The sequence below is a fragment of the Somniosus microcephalus genome, chromosome 1 (genome assembly GCF_052327205.1).
Source record: "Somniosus microcephalus isolate GS21.2 chromosome 1, FLI_Smic_1.0, whole genome shotgun sequence".
Classification (NCBI taxonomy): domain Eukaryota; kingdom Metazoa; phylum Chordata; class Chondrichthyes; order Squaliformes; family Somniosidae; genus Somniosus; species Somniosus microcephalus.
The window spans coordinates 252779643-252797101 of NC_140987.1; the positions used below are offsets into that span (position 1 = coordinate 252779643).

At 45.9% G+C, this 17459-nt stretch overlaps 1 protein-coding gene across 4 annotated transcripts in view; it reads left to right on the forward strand.

Annotated features, from left to right (window-relative positions):
* anp32b (acidic (leucine-rich) nuclear phosphoprotein 32 family, member B) overlaps positions 1 to 17459 on the forward strand; it is a 224034-nt gene that overhangs the window by 184863 nt on the left and 21712 nt on the right. For all 4 annotated transcript variants that reach the window (XM_085992029.1, XM_085992032.1, XM_085992025.1 and 1 more), the window contains 2 exons: positions 7847 to 7969; positions 11404 to 11593. In XM_085992029.1, the coding sequence (XP_085848155.1) occupies positions 7847 to 7969; positions 11404 to 11593 (313 nt within the window). The remainder of the gene's footprint in view (positions 1 to 7846; positions 7970 to 11403; positions 11594 to 17459) is intronic.

A 17459-nucleotide genomic window follows, 5' to 3' on the forward strand; every position in this document is an offset into this window, starting at 1 on the left:
AACCTCTCGGCCAATCCATTAGTGGCTGGATGATATGGGGCAGATGTGTAATGCTTAACACCATTGTTCTTTAAGAACCTCTGGAACTCTTCAGACACAAACTGTGGTCCATTGTCAGAGCAAATCTGTTCAGGCAGCCCATTCCTGGCGAATATGGTTCGTAAAACTGTGATAGTTTTTTCTGTGGGGATTGAGGACATTTTTACTACCTCTGGCCACTTTGAATGTGCATCCACCGCAATTAAAAACATCGAGTCCATGAAGGGACCAGCAAAATCAATGTGCACCCTTTGCCATGGAGATGAGGGCCACTCCCATGGATGTAGAGGAGCTTGTGGTGGGGCGTTTTGGACCTTCTGGCATCCTGCACAGCTCTTGGTCATCTCTTCGATTTCTCTATCGATTCCCGGCCACCACACAAACGCTCTGGCTAAGTTCTTCATTTTTACCCCACCCAGATGACCCTCATGCAGCTCATTGAGCACTCTATCCGTCAACTTAGGTGGAATTACTACTCTGGATCCACACATCAAGGTTCCTCTGCACACTGACAGCTGTTCTCTTCTCGGCGAGAATGCTGGCAGCAGTGGTTCGCCATGTGCTGGCCATCCCTTCACCGTTAAATCATAGACCCGGGATAGTGTCGGGTCATTTCGTGTTTCCTTTTCTATGTTTGCATTCATCACAGGGAGACATTCGACTATGGTCGAGTGGAATATCTCCATTGGGTCCACTGCAAGGTCTTCTTCCACCGTCGGCAACGGTAGGCGCGACAATCCATCAGCATTCCCATGCTGTTTAGTTCCTTTGTACTCGATGTCATAATGGTGTGCCCCTAGGAAAAGGGACCACCTCTGCAGCCGTTGTGCTGTCATTATCGGTACGCCCTTCTGAGGGTTGAAAATGGAGACAAGAGGTTGATGATCGGTTAGTAGAGTAAATTTTTGACCGTGCAGGTAGTGATTGAACTTCTTCACCCCCCACACTAGGCTGAGGGCCTCTCTGTCAATCTGGGCATAGTTACGCTCGGCAGAAGTTAACGAGCGTGACACAAAAGCTATCGGCCTCTCTAAACCATCAAGGAATTTATGTGACAGTACCGCCCCAATGCCGTAGGGAGATGCATCACACGCCAGTCTGATCGGCAGTGCTGGGTTGTAGTGAGCCAATACTTCTCTTGAAGTGATTAAGTCCTTACTCTTCTGAAAGGCCCGCTTACAGTCATTGCTCCATTTCCATGCTACTCCCGTTCGTAGTAGGGCGTTCAGTGGGTGCAGAATTGTGGACAAATTCGGTAAAAACTTATGGTAGTAATTCACCAATCCGAGGAATGACCTCAGTTGCGACACATTTTCAGGCGCTGGGGCCTTAACAACCGCTTCAATTTTGTCAGGGGACTTATGTAACCCCTCTTCATCAATCACGTGGCCACAATACGATATCTGTTTCTTAAAAAACTCGCACTTGGGGCGGTTGGCTCGTAGCCCATGTTCCCGTAGTCTAGTGAGCACCTGTTCTAGGTTGTTAAGGTGTTCACTGTCATCTTCACCTGTCACAAGGATGTCGTCCAAGTAACACTGAGTCCCCGGAATCCCTTGCAGGACTTGTTCCATCGCTCTTTGCCATATCGCCGGAGCCGATGCTACTCTGAATACCAATCGATGATACTGGTAAAGACCTTTGTGAGTGTTTATCGTGAGATACTTCCTAGAGGATTCTTCAACCTCCATCTGCAAATATGCCTGTGCTAGGTCAATTTTCGTAAAACGCTTCCCTCCAGATAGTGAGGCGAAGATGTCTTCTATCCTTGGAAGAGGATATTGTACTGTGTGAAGGACTGGGTTCACCGTCACCTTGAAGTCCCCACAGATGCGAACCTTCCTTGGCTCCTCAGACTTATTGCTTAACGTTTTCTTCATGACAGGAACGATGGGTGTCGCCCACTCGCTCCAGTCGACCTTCGACAACACGCCTGCCTTCTCCAGCTCTGCCTCGACGGCTGGGCGAATTGCTTTGAAAAACTTGGGAATTGCATTCTCTTCTATTTTTATCGAGGCGGTTACGCCTCTAAGAGTGCCCCGTTCTTGTTGAAATACCTCTTTGGCGTTAGCTAAGATTGTTGACAATCGTCCAGGAGTGACGTCTTCATCTTTTTTACCATCCACCGTCATTGCATGAATGGAGTGCCAATCTAAGTTTATCTTCCTGATCCATTCACGTCCCAATAACGGTGGTCCACCATTTGGCAGTATGTAGAGATACAATTTCCGTATTTTCTTGCCGTTGTATTCGACAGGCACCCTTATTTTTCCTCTGGGGTATACTTTTTGCCCCGTATACATCGTCAAGACGATGGATGTCTCTCTCAAGGGTATGTGTGAGAATAGCCGCTCGTAGTCTCGTCGATTCATGACGGTTAGCGCTGATCCTGTATCCAATTCCATTTTAACTTGGGACCCTGCTATCGTGAGGGTGACCCAAATGGTTCGGTGATCCTCTTTTGCGATTACATTGTGAAGTTTGAGACAGCTTAGTCTCTTGTTCCCGAATTCACTATCGCTCATCTGGTCTTCGGAACTACTGTCCGTCATCTTTTGTACTTTCTTGTACGGTTCCTTAGTAGCCTTTTTGTTGTCGCTGGTCTTCTTCCCAGACCTGCAAACTCGTGCAATGTGTCCCATCTTTCCGCATTGCCTGCATATTTTGCCCTTGGACCAGCAGTCCTTCTGGTCATGGTTAGTTCTGCCGCAGCGATAACATTTTGCAAATCCCCGTGTCATTGCGTGGGTGCCGTATTCCTGTGGCTTTTGTTGTATTTCCGCAGCTCCCCTGGCTGCTGCTTCGTACGCTACTGCCATGCTGAAAGCCTTATCTAACGTCAGCTCTTTCTCTGAGAGTAACTTCTTCTGTGTTCCTTCACTCAGGAGTCCACAGACAAATTTGTCCCGTAGGGTATCTGCCAGTCCTGCTCCGAACTGGCAGTGCTTTGATAGCTTGCGTAGTTCCGTAAGGTACTCAGCATTGCTCTCATCTTTATGCTGAGTTCTCCTGTGGAATTTAAATCTTTCTGCTATCAGCAGTGGTGCAGGGTTTAGGTGTTCCTGTAGGACAGCAACAATTTCGTTAAAACTCTTCGCCTTCGGTTTGGCTGGAGTAATCAGGTCCCGCAATAGGCCGTACGTTCTAGCGCCCATTAAGTTTAGCAATACCGATGCCTTTTTCTCATCGGCTATTTCGTTTGCCTCGCAATATACCTCAACTCTTTCCACATACGTGGTCCAGTCCTCTATTGTATTATCAAAGGCAGTGATATAGCCAGTCTTCGGCATCTTGAAAATCTAAAATGGCGCCTCCCGCGCTTTGCCTTCTTCCCCGATTTAACAAAATGGCGCCTCCCGCGCTTTGCCTTCTTCCTCGCTGATTAAGATGGCGCCTCCCGCGCTTTGCCTTCTTCCCCGCTGTTGCTAGCGCTGCTTTCCGCGGTTTCCGTTGTAACCTGCAGCTCCTCGCGGTTTCCTGCGTGTTTAATATTTCTTTTCTTTAAATTATTTTCCCGTCGTGGAACAACCCTGTGGGACTCTTGCCTCCCTCTTCTCGGGTCTGTACGCAGCCCGGCTTCGTAGCACTGGCCGCGCCCTGTGTGCTCCACCCTCTCTCCTCTTCCCAACAACGCTGCTCGGCCCCGTTGCAAGCCACCCGCTCGAGTTCGCGACCGCCGCAGCCCAGGAAGGATCAGTGTACTACCTGCCACCAGCCCGATTAGCTGAAGCACCGTCGACAGGAACCAGGCCCCGCTTTCGACAGCTTCTCCAGCAATCTTCAACTCTGCTGACTCAGGGGCGGATGCCCGCGGTCGACGCCCATTTCTACTGCTTCTTTCTTCCTTCTGGCCTCGACCTCTGCTCACTTCGCTTCAGGAATGGACCCCAGGAGGTGGTGCAGACTGTAGGTAAGTTCGTATCTGCTCGTCGCCAGTATTATGTCCGTGTATGATTGAGACACGGACAGCAGGAGTTGAACAAAACAAGTCTTTACTGAATGAAGTCAATCGGGAAACTGAAACTACAGAGGCTTACTAGCGCCTTTTATACAGGGGTGGTCACTGCCGGTACTGCAGTCTGAGACCAGTTATTCTCTTAAAGGTACATACACAACACTGCCGCTGGAAACAGTTTCTCCTTATTTACTCTATCAAAATCATTCATAATTATGACCAACTCTATTAAATCTCCCCCTAACCTTCTCTGCTTTCAGATGATGATGAACTCACTATGAGTTCAGTCTCATAATTATCCAATTGTCCCATTTCTTGATAGTGGTGTGAATGAAACGTGGTGAATGCATATACTTTTACCAGCAGCCATATGCTTAATAAAGTATAATATTTGTTTAGTATCTTCACTAGTAGAAGTGCATTAAGTTCAAACTGCGGTGATGTTGGACATGGGGAGTAATCCTACCGGAAGGTGGGTTTAAGTGCAGTATTGTAGTGCGTTTGGTCTGACCTGTGTTAATTGAGTCCAGTATTTACAAGCAGGCTGGTGGTGCAGTTGCTCCACTGAGTGCCTGTGAATTCCCAGTGTGGTGAGTTCCCAATTACAACCAAGGTCACGGGGTCAGGGGACAAGCACCAACAGAGTCCTTCCCTGTTGGGTCCTGCTCTCACGTTTGTTTTTACAGATGATTTCAGAACAGCATTGTAGGAAAACTGGGAGCAGGTCAGCTTGTAACCAGAGAATAGTGTGACTTTAATAACACCTATTGGTTTTAAATCGAGGTGAACATACAATTTTGCTCGAGATCATGCACATCTGTGTTTTTTTAATTCATTCTTGGGATGTGGGTGTCGCTGGTAAGGCCAACATTTATTGCCCATCCCTAATTGCCCTTGAGAAGGTGGTGGTGGGCCACCACCTTGAACTGCTGCAGTCCGTGTGGTGAAAGTACTCCCCCGGTGCTGTTAGGTAGGGAACTCCAGGATTTTGACCCAGCGACGATAAAGGAACGGCGATGATATTTCCAAGTCGGGATGATGTGGGACTTGGAGGGGAACTCACAGGTGATGGTGTTCCCGTGTGCCTGCTGCCCTTGTCCTTCTAGGTGGTGGAGGCTGTGGTTTTGGGAGCATCAGGACGTCCCAAAGCACTTTGCAGCCAATGAAGTACTTTTTGAAGTGTAGTCACTTTTGTAATGCAGGAAACATCACAGCCAATTTGTGCACAGCAAGCTCCCACAAACAGTAGTGTGATAATGACCAGATAATTTATTTTTGTTATGTTGATTGAAGGATAAATTTTGGCCAGGACACCGGGGATATCTACCCTGCTCTTCTTCAAAATAGTGCCATGGGATATTTTATGTCTACCTGAGAGGGCAGATGGGGCCTCGGCTTAATGTCTCATTCAAAAGACGGCACCTCCGACAGTGCAGCACTCCCTCAGTACTGGGAGTATCGACCTGGATTATGAAGCTCAAGTCTTGGGGGGTGGGGCTTGATCCTATGACATTTGGACTCGGAGACTAGAGTGCTACCCACTGAGCCACAAACGGCTATGACTATTTCACTATCATGGATAACTATCCCACGGTTATATATTTTTTTCAATTGATATGGCAGAGTGCCTAAACATTGGAAACAACAAATCTATTACTCCCAGTCTCCTTCTAGCAATTCAGTGCTCTTCTTGGTTTACTTGAGATGCGCATTTTTGACTTTTGTGCATTATTTTCATTGGAATTTTCCATTTGTCTCCGATCGTGTAGCCACTCTAAGTGCCTTTACAAAGTCCCAGTCACACACCCCTGTCTACACAGCTCTACCAATGTTTGTGTCATTAGTGATATCATCATGGTTACGTTTTGTATTGGTTAATAATGGCGATTTAAAAACAACATGGGGTCTAAGACCCCTCATTAAGTCTCCTTCTCGCCCTGCACTGTTGGAGGTGCCGTCTTTTGGATGAGCCGTTAAATCGAGGCCCCGTCTGCTCTCTCAGGCGGACGTAAAAGATCCCATGGCACAATTTTGAAGAAGAGCAGACAAGTCCTCCCCGGTGTCCCGGCCAATATTTATTTATCAATCAACACCTTAAAAAAAAGTTTATCTGGCCATTATCTCATTGCTGTTTGTGGGAGCTTGCTGTGCACAAATTGGATGCCGCATTTCCTACATTACAACAGTGACTACACTTCAAAAGTACTTCATTGGCTGTAAAGCGCTTTGGGACGTCCTGAGGTCAAGAAAGGTGCTGTATGGTGCAAGTTCTTTCTTTTCTTTCCAGATTTCTGTTTTTTTTTCCCTTCTAGATTTTGGACAATTTTCTTCTTCCAGTAATTGTCCTGTTCATCCTCCCTGCAGACTGCTTACTTAGTTTACATTTATTTTTCCCAGGTGAACATCAGTGTAGCATACGTATTTAGCAGTAGTATGTCCTCATTGTTGACTTGCTGTACACAGTAAATCAGTCTGTCGGGGTCCTATTTGACCCTGAGCTGAGCTTCAGACCCCATATCCACTCCATCACCAAGACCGCCTACTTTCACCTCCGTAATATCACCCGTCGCCGCCCCGCCTCAGCTCATCTTCTGCTTTTGTTACCTCCAGACTTGACTATTCTAATACAATACAATACTGCGGATGCTGGAAATCTGAAATAACAACAGAAAATGCTGGAAACACTCAGCAGGCCAGGCAGCATCCGTGGAGAGAGAAACAGAGTTAACGTTTCAGGTCTGGGACCCTTCATCAGAACTGGAAAAAGCTGGAGATGTAACAGATATTAAGCAGGTGCAGAGACAGGGGGGATGGGAGGGGAGGAAGGAATTGAAGGAACATACTGTGCTGAGGTAAGAGGCAGGAAAGATAAAATGTTGCAAAGGGGGTGGCAAAATCATATAGCATGAAAAATGGGAGCAGGGGTTATAGTTTGAAATTGTTGAACTCCATGTTGAGTCCAGAAGGCTGTAAAGTGCCTAATCAAAAGATGAGGTGCTGTTCCTCGAGCTTATATTGAACTTCATTGGAACAATGTAAGAGGCCGAGGACAGAGAGATCAGAGTGGGAGTGAAGTGGAGAATTAAAGTGACAGGCGACCGGAAGCTCAGGCTCACCCTTACGGACTGAACGGAGGTGTTCCACAAAGCGGTCGCCCAATCTGCGTTTGGTCTTCCCAATGTAGAGGAGACCACATCGTAAGCAGTGAATACAGTATACTAAATTGCAAGAAGTACAAGTAAATCGCTGTTTCACCTGGAAGGGGTGTTTGGGGCCCTGGACAGTGGGACGGGAATGTTCTCCTGACCGGCCTCCCACTTTTCACCCTCTGTAAACTTAAGTTTATCCAAAACCCTGCTGCCCATATCCTAACTCACACTAAGTCCCGTTCACCCATCACCCTGAGCTCCCAGTCCGGCAACGCCTCAATTTTAAAATTTTCATCCTTGTGTTCAAATCCCTCCATAGCCTCGCCCCTACCTATCTCTGCAACCTCCTCCAGCCCTGCAACCCTCTCAGATCTCTGCACTCCTCCAATTCTGGCCTCTTGCACATCCCCGATTTTCTTCCACCATTGGCGGCCGTGCTTTCAGCTGCCAAGGCCCCAGGCTCTGGAATTCCCTCCCCAAATCTCTCTACCTCTCTCTCCTCCTTTAAGACGCCCCTTAAACCCTGTCTCTTTGACCAAACCTTTAGTCACCCATCCTAATATCTCCTTGTGTGGCTCAGTGTTACATTTTGTTTTGTAACGCTCCTGTGAAGCGCCTTGGGACGTTTTACTACGTTAAAGGCGCTATATAAATGCAAGTTGCTGTTTTTTTAATTCATGCAAACTTTTTTTCTTAATTTCAGCTCGAGCTAAGCGACAACAGGATTTCTGGCGGGTTAGACGTCTTGGCAGAGAAACTTCCGAATCTCACACATCTAAACCTCAGTGGAAACAAACTCAAAGATATCAGTACATTGGAGCCTCTGGTACCTTTTTTTCTCCTTCTGTTGTTTAGTCTTAACATGTCTGACATGCATTCTCCTTGCACCTGCCGGCTGTGAGTATGTTGCACTCTGCTGGTTTTTTTTTTAAGAAGGTCGGCAGATTTTGCAAGAATGTGATGTCTATGACTTATCCCCTGCATAAATCTAAATTTAGACCTGGTGTACATACTAAAACCCAATCCTGGCATCATCGAATCACTGCTCCCAATTTACCTAGCCTTCTCACTCATTCATTTCTACTTTGATATCCAAAGTAGAGAATTTTTTCCCCACCATCTACAAGGCACAAGTCAGGAGTGTGATGGAATACTCTCCACTTGCCCAGATGAGTGCAACTCCAACAGCACTTAAGAAGCTCGACACCATCCAGGACAAAGCAGGCCACTTGATCGGCAGCCCATCCACCACCTTAAGCATCTGATCCCTCCACCACCGGCGTACTGTGGCTGCAGTGTGTACCATCTACAAGATGCGAGAGTGCTACCAACTGAGCCACAGCTGACAACTAAACAATATCAAAGTCACAGTTGTATATCCTACTGTAATGAGTGATATGCTAGTTGTGTCTTCATTAGTGAATACTTTCAGGAGATGACGATTTGGTTTGTTAATTAATCTTAGTTCATCTTCAGTTTCAATCCGATTTGCATCCTGGAAAGATCTTCTAGCTGTGGAAGAAATCCTTATTGTTGCCATGTGTCAGCTGCGGCTCAGTTGAAAGCACTCTCACCCCTGAGTCAGAAGGTTGTGGGTTCAAGAGATTCGAACCCATAATCTAGGCTGACATTTCAGTGCTGCACTGCCGGAGGTGCCGTCTTTTGGATGAGATGTTAAACCGAGGCCCCACCTGCCCCCTCAGGTGGATGTAAAAGATCCCATGGCACTATTTCGAAGAAGAACAGGGGAGTTCTCCAGTGTCCTGGCCAATATTTATCCCTCTACCAACACCTAAAAACAGATTGTCTTATTATGACGTTGCTGTTTGTGGGAGCCTGCTGTGCACAAATTGGCTGCCGCGTTTCCGACATTACAACAGTGACTACATTTCAAAAGCACTTAATTGGCTGTAAAGCGCTTTGAGACATCCCGAGGTCGTGAAAGGCGCTATATAAATGCAAGTTCTTTCTTTCTTGCTCTCTCTCCTACAGCAATGCTCATTTGTACTTCCCTCTTTACCCTCTGTGTTTTCTACATTTTTGCGTGGGTTTCCTCCGGTTATGGGGGATTAAATACGTGGGGTTACGGGGATAGGGCTTGGGTGGGATGGCTGTCGGTGTAGGGACCGGGTGCTAGGGTTTGGATGATCAGCCATGGTCTCGTTGAATGGCGGAGCAGGCTCGAAGGGCCGAATGGCCTACTCCTGCTCCTATCTTCTATGTTTCTATGTTTCTATGTTTTACTTTCCCCTTACAGGCTTTGTAGAGTTTGCCTATCTTCATTCTCTTTTTTTTCTTGTTTTTATTAAACCATTTAAAATAGTTGAAACTGTTGACAAGCAAGAGGATGAAATCTAAATGACAGGCTGCAAAGAATTCTCAAAAGTTCCCAATAGTATTGCAAATTATTTTAACTTTTTTGAGCAATCTATTTTATTTAAATTATGGCAATGTTGGAATGTGTTCAGGAAGGGAAATAAATTGGGATTAGCCACTGTTTTGCTGGGAGTGCATTCACACCTGTCTGGACATTCTTGTAAAGCTGTATGTCCCAGTATCACTGTCTCCCTTCATATCTTGTTCCTTTTCATTTCACGTCAAGCCAGGCAATCAGACACCATGGGCCTGGCGCAATTTTTCGGCGCATTTCCCCCCACCCCCCCCCCCCGCCCGATATCAGCGTAGCCAGCGCAAAAGATTACGGAGTTTTAAGCGCAAATTGCATTCAGCGCAACTCGAATTTCCGCGATGTTTTGCATAGTTTTAAAAACATTGGCCCAGAAATTCAGGTCGGGGGCTTCCCGCAGGTGCAAGCCCCCGACCTGCACTTACCTAGCGCGCCGGCCGTTGAGCTGTGGGCCCGCGTGGAATTCCGATCCTGGGCCTCCTCCAGCTGCCGGCGCGCAGTGCTTGCGTAACTCAGGGGCGCAGTTAGTTCGATGCGTCCCCTGGGATCACGTGGGCCATGGAGAGCCAATGGTAGCAGGGAATGCTTCATTCATAAGTTTGACAGGAAGAGCTGTCAAACCTTTCAATACTATAAGTCCCAAAACATCACTAAAACTTCAAATAATTTTTTTTTTTAAATCACGTTTTTAAAATAACTATAAATTACATGAAATAACTATTTTAAACAATTTAAATTTTTGAAAAAATTAATTAAATTTTCTAACGGGGCTAAAAATAAACTTACCTTTCTTTAAAGTATTTAAAAATAAAAAACCTGTGGGGAAAAAAAATTTCAATTTTAATTAATTCACCACTTACCTTGTTAAAAGCAGACCCTGCGCCTGCTTTTTAAAAGTGTAATTGCTGGAGACTTACCCTCCCGAAGAAACCTGCAAAAAAAACGTAAGTTCGATGCGCACACGTGTTCCACCTGTCAACCCCTTCTTTCAGGGGAACGGAAGTGCCGGTTTCCCGCGCATGCACGAAACCGGCACTTTCGTTGGGCCTACGCGTGAGTACCCCATGCGTACTCACGCATTGGGACCCGAATTTCTGGGCCATTGAATTTAAAATCAGGTTACTCATAGGTGATGGATTGACACTAATGTAAAATGCTTTTTTTTTGTGATAAGCCCAGTTTCAGCTGTATTAATCAAACTGCACCAAGTTACCACTCTTAAATATATCAAGGTATATTTTTTAAAGCAAATTTTTTTTTGAAATTACGTTTTAAAACACTGCCTGATTGCGCTGGTTCATGGCGGATTTTGCATTTGGCAATATGCAAACGAGTCTGAGCAGATGGGGGGAGGGGACACTTTTCAAAACTGGCACAATTTTGGCAGGAATCACCAATCGCACCCAAAGTGGAAACTCTGTTTACATTAGAAAAGCGATGGCTGAGAGGCGACCTGATGGAGGCATTTCAGATTATGAAAGGGTTCAATAGGGTAGACGTAGTGAAGACGTTTCTACTTGTGGGGAGTCCAAAACCAGGGGCCAAAAATATAAGATAGTCACAAATGAATTCAGTAGGAAATTCAGGAGAAACTTCTTTACCCAGGGAGTGGTTAGAATGTGGAACTTGCTACCACAGGGAGTGGTTGAGGCGAATAGTTTAGATGCATTTAAGGGGAAGCTAGATAAACCCAAGAGGGAGAAAGGAATAGAAGGATATGCTGATGGGGTTAGATGAAGAGGGGTGGGAGGAGGCTCATGTGGAGCATAAACACCGGCATGGACCAGTTGGGCTGAATGGCCTGTTTCTGTGCTGTAGATTCTGTGTAATTCTATGTAATGTTTCATTCGCAGAAAAAGCTAGAAAACTTGAAGAGCTTGGACCTTTTTAACTGCGAGGTTACGAACCTAAACGACTACAGAGAAAGCGTCTTCAAGCTCCTCCCGCAGCTCATGTACCTGGACGGTTACGACCAGGAAGACCGGGAAGCTCCCGACTCGGATGCAGAAGCTGATGGGGTTGATGATGATGAGGATGATGAAGGTAACGGCTGCTGTTTTACAGGACAAACCAGTATGCAAGTGAAATCAGTGCATCCCATAATGACGCGTAAATCTAATCCAGGAATAGATTTTCAAGTGTACGTCATTATAGAAGGATATAGCACAGTATCCAATTCACTTTTGAAAGTTACTATTGAATCTGATTCCACCGCCCTTTCAGGCAGCGCATTCCAGATCACAACAACTCGCATTGTATGCCGTTTACTGCTATTTATGAGCCGTTTAACACGTACACTCATGATTCACATCCAAGTATGTTTTTAATGCTCAATACTCCCGATATAGTCAGAAGCTGAGCAGGTCACACTGATCCAGCTTTGGGCCAGAATTATCTCTTGAGGATGTGATCCTATTGGGCTTTTGCCACATGTATCCAGTTGCCCAGCTTCATTTAACATGCAAACTGTTTTGATTTGTAATGTGCAGTCTTTCGCACATTTTTCCTAATAGTTTATTCTTCGGGGATGTCTAAAGTTAAACTAACCAGCTATATTTCTCCTTTTAGTCTATATACTATCAGATTAAAACGCTACAAGAACACGGCTATATCCTGAAAATTTAATTCATAGAATGATACAGCATAGAAGGAGGCCATTCAGCTAATCATGCCTGTGCCGGCTCTTCGAAAGTTTTTAAAAATTTGTTTCTGGGGATATGGGCGTCGCAGGCAAGGCCAGCGTTTATTGTCCATCCCTAATGGCCCTTGAGAAGGTGGTGGCGAGCCGCCTTTTTGAACCGCGCAGTCTGTGTGGTGAAGGTACTCCCACAGAGCTGTTAGGGAGGGAGTTCCAGGATTTTGACTCCGGGACAATGAAGGAACGGCGATATATTTCCAAGCCAGGATGGTGTGTGACTTGGAGCAGAACTTGGAGATGGTGGTGTCCCCATGTGCCTGCTGCCATTGTCCTTCGAGGTGGTAGAGGTTGCAGGTTTGGGAGGTGCTGCAGTGCATCTTGTAGATGGTACACACTGTAGCCACGGTGTGCCGATGGTGGAGGGAGTGAATGTTTAGGGTGTTGGATGGGGTGCCAATCAAGCTGGCTGCTTTGTCCTTGAGTGTTGTTGGAGCTGCACTCATCCAGGCGAGTGGAGAGTATTCCATCACACTCCTTACTTGTACCTTGTAGATGGTGGAAAGTCTTTGGGGAGTCAGAAGGTGAGACACTCGCCACAGAATACCCAGCCTCTGACCTGCTCTTGTAACCACAGTATTTATGTGACTGGTCCAGTTAAGTTTCTGGTCAATGGTGACCCCCCGGGATGTTGATGGTGGGGGATTTGGTGATGGTAATGCCATTGAATGTCAAGGGGCGGTGGTTAGACTCTCGCTTGTTGAAGATAGTCATTGCCTGGCACTTGTGTGGCGCGAATGTTACTTGCCACTTACCAGCCCAAGAATGTTGTCCAGGTCTTGCTGCATGCGGGCATGGACTGCTTCATTAGCTGAGAAAGAGCTGTCCAAATAGTCCCACTCACCTGCTCTTTCCCCATAGCCCTGCAAATTTTTCCTTTTCAAGTATATATCCAATTCCCTTTTGAAAGTTACCATTGAATCTGCTTCGGTCACCCTTTCAGGCAGCACATTCCAGATAAGACAACTTGCTGCGTTAAAAAGAAACATTATCTTCCTCTCCCCTCTGGTTTTTTTGCCAATTATCTTAAATTTGTGCCCTCTGGTTATCAATCCTCCTACTAGTGGAAACAGTGTCTCCCTATTTACTCTGTCAACCACCACCCACCACACCCCCCCCCCCCCCCGACCCCCACTGTTAAGTTTTCCCCTTAACCTTCTCTGCTCTAAGGAGAACAAATCCAGCTTCTCTCTACGTAACTGAAGTCCCACCTCCCTGGTACCATTCTAGTAAATCTCCTCTGCACCCTGGCTAAGGTCTTGACATCCTTCCTAAAGTGTGGTGCCCAGAATTGGATGCAATACTCCAGCTGAGGCGTAACCACTGATTTATACAGGGTTAGCATAACTTCCTTCTGGATTAATAAAATTATATTATATAGGGCCTTAGTGAGACCACCACACCTGGAGTACTGTGTGCAGTTTTGGTCTCCTTACCTAAGAAATGATATACTTGCCATAGAGGGAGTGCAGCGAAGGTTCACCAGACTGATTCCTGGGATGGCAAGACTGTCGTATGAGAAGAGATTGGGTCGACTAGGCCTGTATTCACTAGAGTTTAGAAGAATGAGAGGGGATCTCATTGAAACGTATAAAATTCTGACAGGGCTAGACAGACTGGATGCAGGGAGGATGTTTCCCCTGGCTGGGGGGGTCTAGAACGAGGGGTCACAGTCTCAGGATACAGGGTGGGACACTTAGGACTGAGATGAGGAGAAATTTCTTCACTCAGAAGGTGGTGAACCTGTGGAATTCTCTATCACAGAAGGCTGTGGAGGCCAAGTCACTGAATATATTTAAGAAGGAGATAGATAGATTTCTAGACACAAAATGCATCAAGGGGTATGGGGAGAGAGTGTAAATATGGTATTGAGATAGAGGATCAGCCATGATCATATTCAATGGCGGAGCAGGCTCGAAGGGCTGAATGGCCTACTCCTGCTCATATATTTTTCTATGTTCTATATTTTGCAACAGGTAACCTTGACTTAAGTCAGCTATATTTAAAAAATCATATACAGGCAAAAAAGCAGCTGTGTTGTTAGTAAATATGTTGTGAGGCGCTACAGTTGAGTGTGACCGCCTAATTTTAAACAACCTTTTTCAAATGGAACTAGTACAAAGGAAAGGGAATGAACAAAATAAAACAGCAATTGTTGGAAATCTGAAACAAAAACAGAAAATGCTGGAAATACTCAGCAAGTCAGGCATCTCCTTCGGCAGAACCAAAACTTCTCTCTCTCTCTCTCTCTCTCTCTCTCTCTCTCTCTACAGATACTGACTGACTTGTGTGTTTCCAACATTTTCTGTCTTTTTGTTTCTTTGAAATCTTGTTCCAACTCCCTGCAGGTCAACTGAAAATTTCAAAACTGAGATTGGTAGATTTTTGTTGGGTAAGGGTATTAAAGGATATGGAACCAAGGCGGGTAGATGGAGTTAAGATACAGATCAATCATGATCTAATTGAATACCAGAATAGGCTTGAGGGGCTGAATGGCCTCCTCCTGTTCCTATGGCCCCGCCCCCCCACCTTCAGTTGTTGATCCGATTTTTGTTATCTTCTCTCTTTTGAAGGTGATGGCTCACGTTGGGCTACAATATCGTAGGTTGTTCACAAACCACCTTGTACAAGTGGCCATTCTTCATGCGGAAGCTCAGAAAGTGAGCACAGACACTCTCAACTGTGGCCATTATTACAGATGACCACAGGAATGCAGACCCTTGCTGAGTTTCCTTCTTTCTCTTCTACTCTCCACCATTTCCCGCCTCCCCCCCTGCCTCCGACAAGAGATGCTGAGGCCAATTGGAGCTGCCATGGCTGAGAATGTCTAATGATGCACAAGCCAGGGATTGTGTCTGGAATACTACTGCTCGGTAATTAAGTTATTTAGTAAGCTGTCGTGGAGGGAGATTTGAACCACTGCTTTAAGGGTTAGATTATGAGGAGAGATTGCATAAACTAGGCTTGTCATAGAGTTATACAGCACAGAAAGAGGCCCTTCGGCCCATCGTGTCTGCGCCGGCCATCAAGCCCTATCTATTCTAATCCCATTTTCCAGCACTTGGTCCGTAGCCTTGTATGCTATGGCATTTCAAGTGCTCATCTAAATGCTTCTTGAATGTTGTGAGGGTTCCTGCCTCTACCACCCTTTCAGGCAGTGAGTTCCAGATTCCAACCACCCTCTGGGTGAAAAAGTTTTTCCTCAAATCCCCTCTAAACTTCCTGCCCCTTACCTTGAAACTATGCCCCCTGATTATTGACCCCTCTACTAAGGGGAAAAGTTCCTATCTATGCCCCTCATAATTTTGTACACCTCAACCACTTTTAAGCCCGCTAAAGCCGCTAGTACCTCCTCCCTCTCAATACTAATTTGTTCAAGTATATCACAATCCCCCTGCCTGATTTCTATGCCTACATCGTCCTTCTCCATAGTGAACACAGATGCAAAATATTCATTTAAAACCACACCTACATCTTCCGGCTCTACATACGGATTGCCACTTTGGTCCCTAATGGGCCCTACTCTTTCCCTGGTTATCCTCTTGCCCTTAATATACTTATAAAACACCTTGGGATTTTCCTTTATTTTGCCCGCCTGTATTTTTTCATGTCACTTCTTCGCTCTCCTAATTTCTTTTTTAAGTACCCCCCTGCACTTTCTATACTCCTCTAGGGCTTCCACTGTTTTTAGTCCTTTGTATCTGCCAAAAGCCTCCCTTTTTTTCCTAATCCATTCTTGTATATCCCTTGACATCCAGGGTTCCCTGGACTTGTTGGTCCCACCCTTGACCTTTACGGGAACATGTTGGCACTGTACACTCTCTATTTCCTTTCTGAATGACTCCCACTGCTCTGATGTGGATATTCCTACAAGTAGCTGATCCCAGTCCACTTTGGCCAGATCCTGCCTTATCATATTAAAATCGGCCATCCCCCAATTTAGAACCTTTATTTCCGGTCCATCTTTGTCCTTTTCCGTGTGTACTGTCCTCCCTACGTGTATGTGTCTGTACGCAGTTAGACAGCCAGCCAAACTCCTTTCAATAATGACATGGTAGCCAGGATGTAGCGTCCAAGCTCCGGTGTTTAATAATGCCACACTTGCATGAGATCAATGAAACAATACAAATCAGTTGCATTGGGTTGGGAGTAAAACTGAGAAAGAAAAAAGAAAGAAATGCACCTTGTTACATACATGAGATATAACTAACATCTAAACATGAATATGTAATGAAACCATTCAACTCACAGGCAATGCTTTCGAAGGCGTAACAATGTAAGATTACAGCGGATTAACTTGCAGCACGCTCCATGCTGATGTGACCTCTTTGTTTGCTATCACTATACTACTTCCTGTTGAATGACCCCACTGGCCATTTCCATTTACTGCCACCTACTGGCGGCAACAAAACAAAACTCCTGCAATTATAAGGCAGAACACTCCCCGCCTGGCGTCTATTAGATGCCACTACTTATAAAACATACAGAACTGTGGAATCAATAACACTCAGTCCTCCTTAGGTAAGAGGAGTACGACCTCTGAGATGGGTCTGAAGAACTTTTTGACCGTCCCTTGAACAGTGGCCTTCACCTCTAGATCTGGGCTGACGAGCTTGAATGATACTTGTGCCGTGTGGTCAGCTTGGTCAGGTTTGTGTAAGAAAGCTGGCCCGGTAAACCACATTGTATTGGAGAGCTGGGAGGCAGGCACTGACCTGATGGCGAGGTCAGCTGGATTCAGCTCTGTGGGCACATAGTGCCACTGGTCAGGGCATGTTGATTGTCTTATTCGCTGAACTCTGTTGTGTACATATATGAAGAATCTCTTTGACTCATTGGAGATGTAACCGAGCACAACTTTGCTGTCACAGTAGAATTTCACTGCATCAAGCTTGAAATCTATCTCATCCAGGATGAGATCCGCCATCTCCACCGCTAATACTGCAGCGCATAACTCCAGGCGTGATATGGTGGGCTCTGGCCGGGGTGTCAACTTCGCCTTTCCCAGGACAAATCCCACGTTGCTTTGGCCCTCATCATCCAGGGATCTCAGGTAGGCTACTGCGCCAATAGCTTTCTCGGACGCATCTGAGAATACACACAACTCGGTGCGTTTGGATTTGGAGAGTGTGTCTGGTGAGTAGGTGTGTGGGATATGAAGATTTTTTAGATTTTTGAGAGACTTTCTCCATGTCTCCCATTCTGTTAACCTGC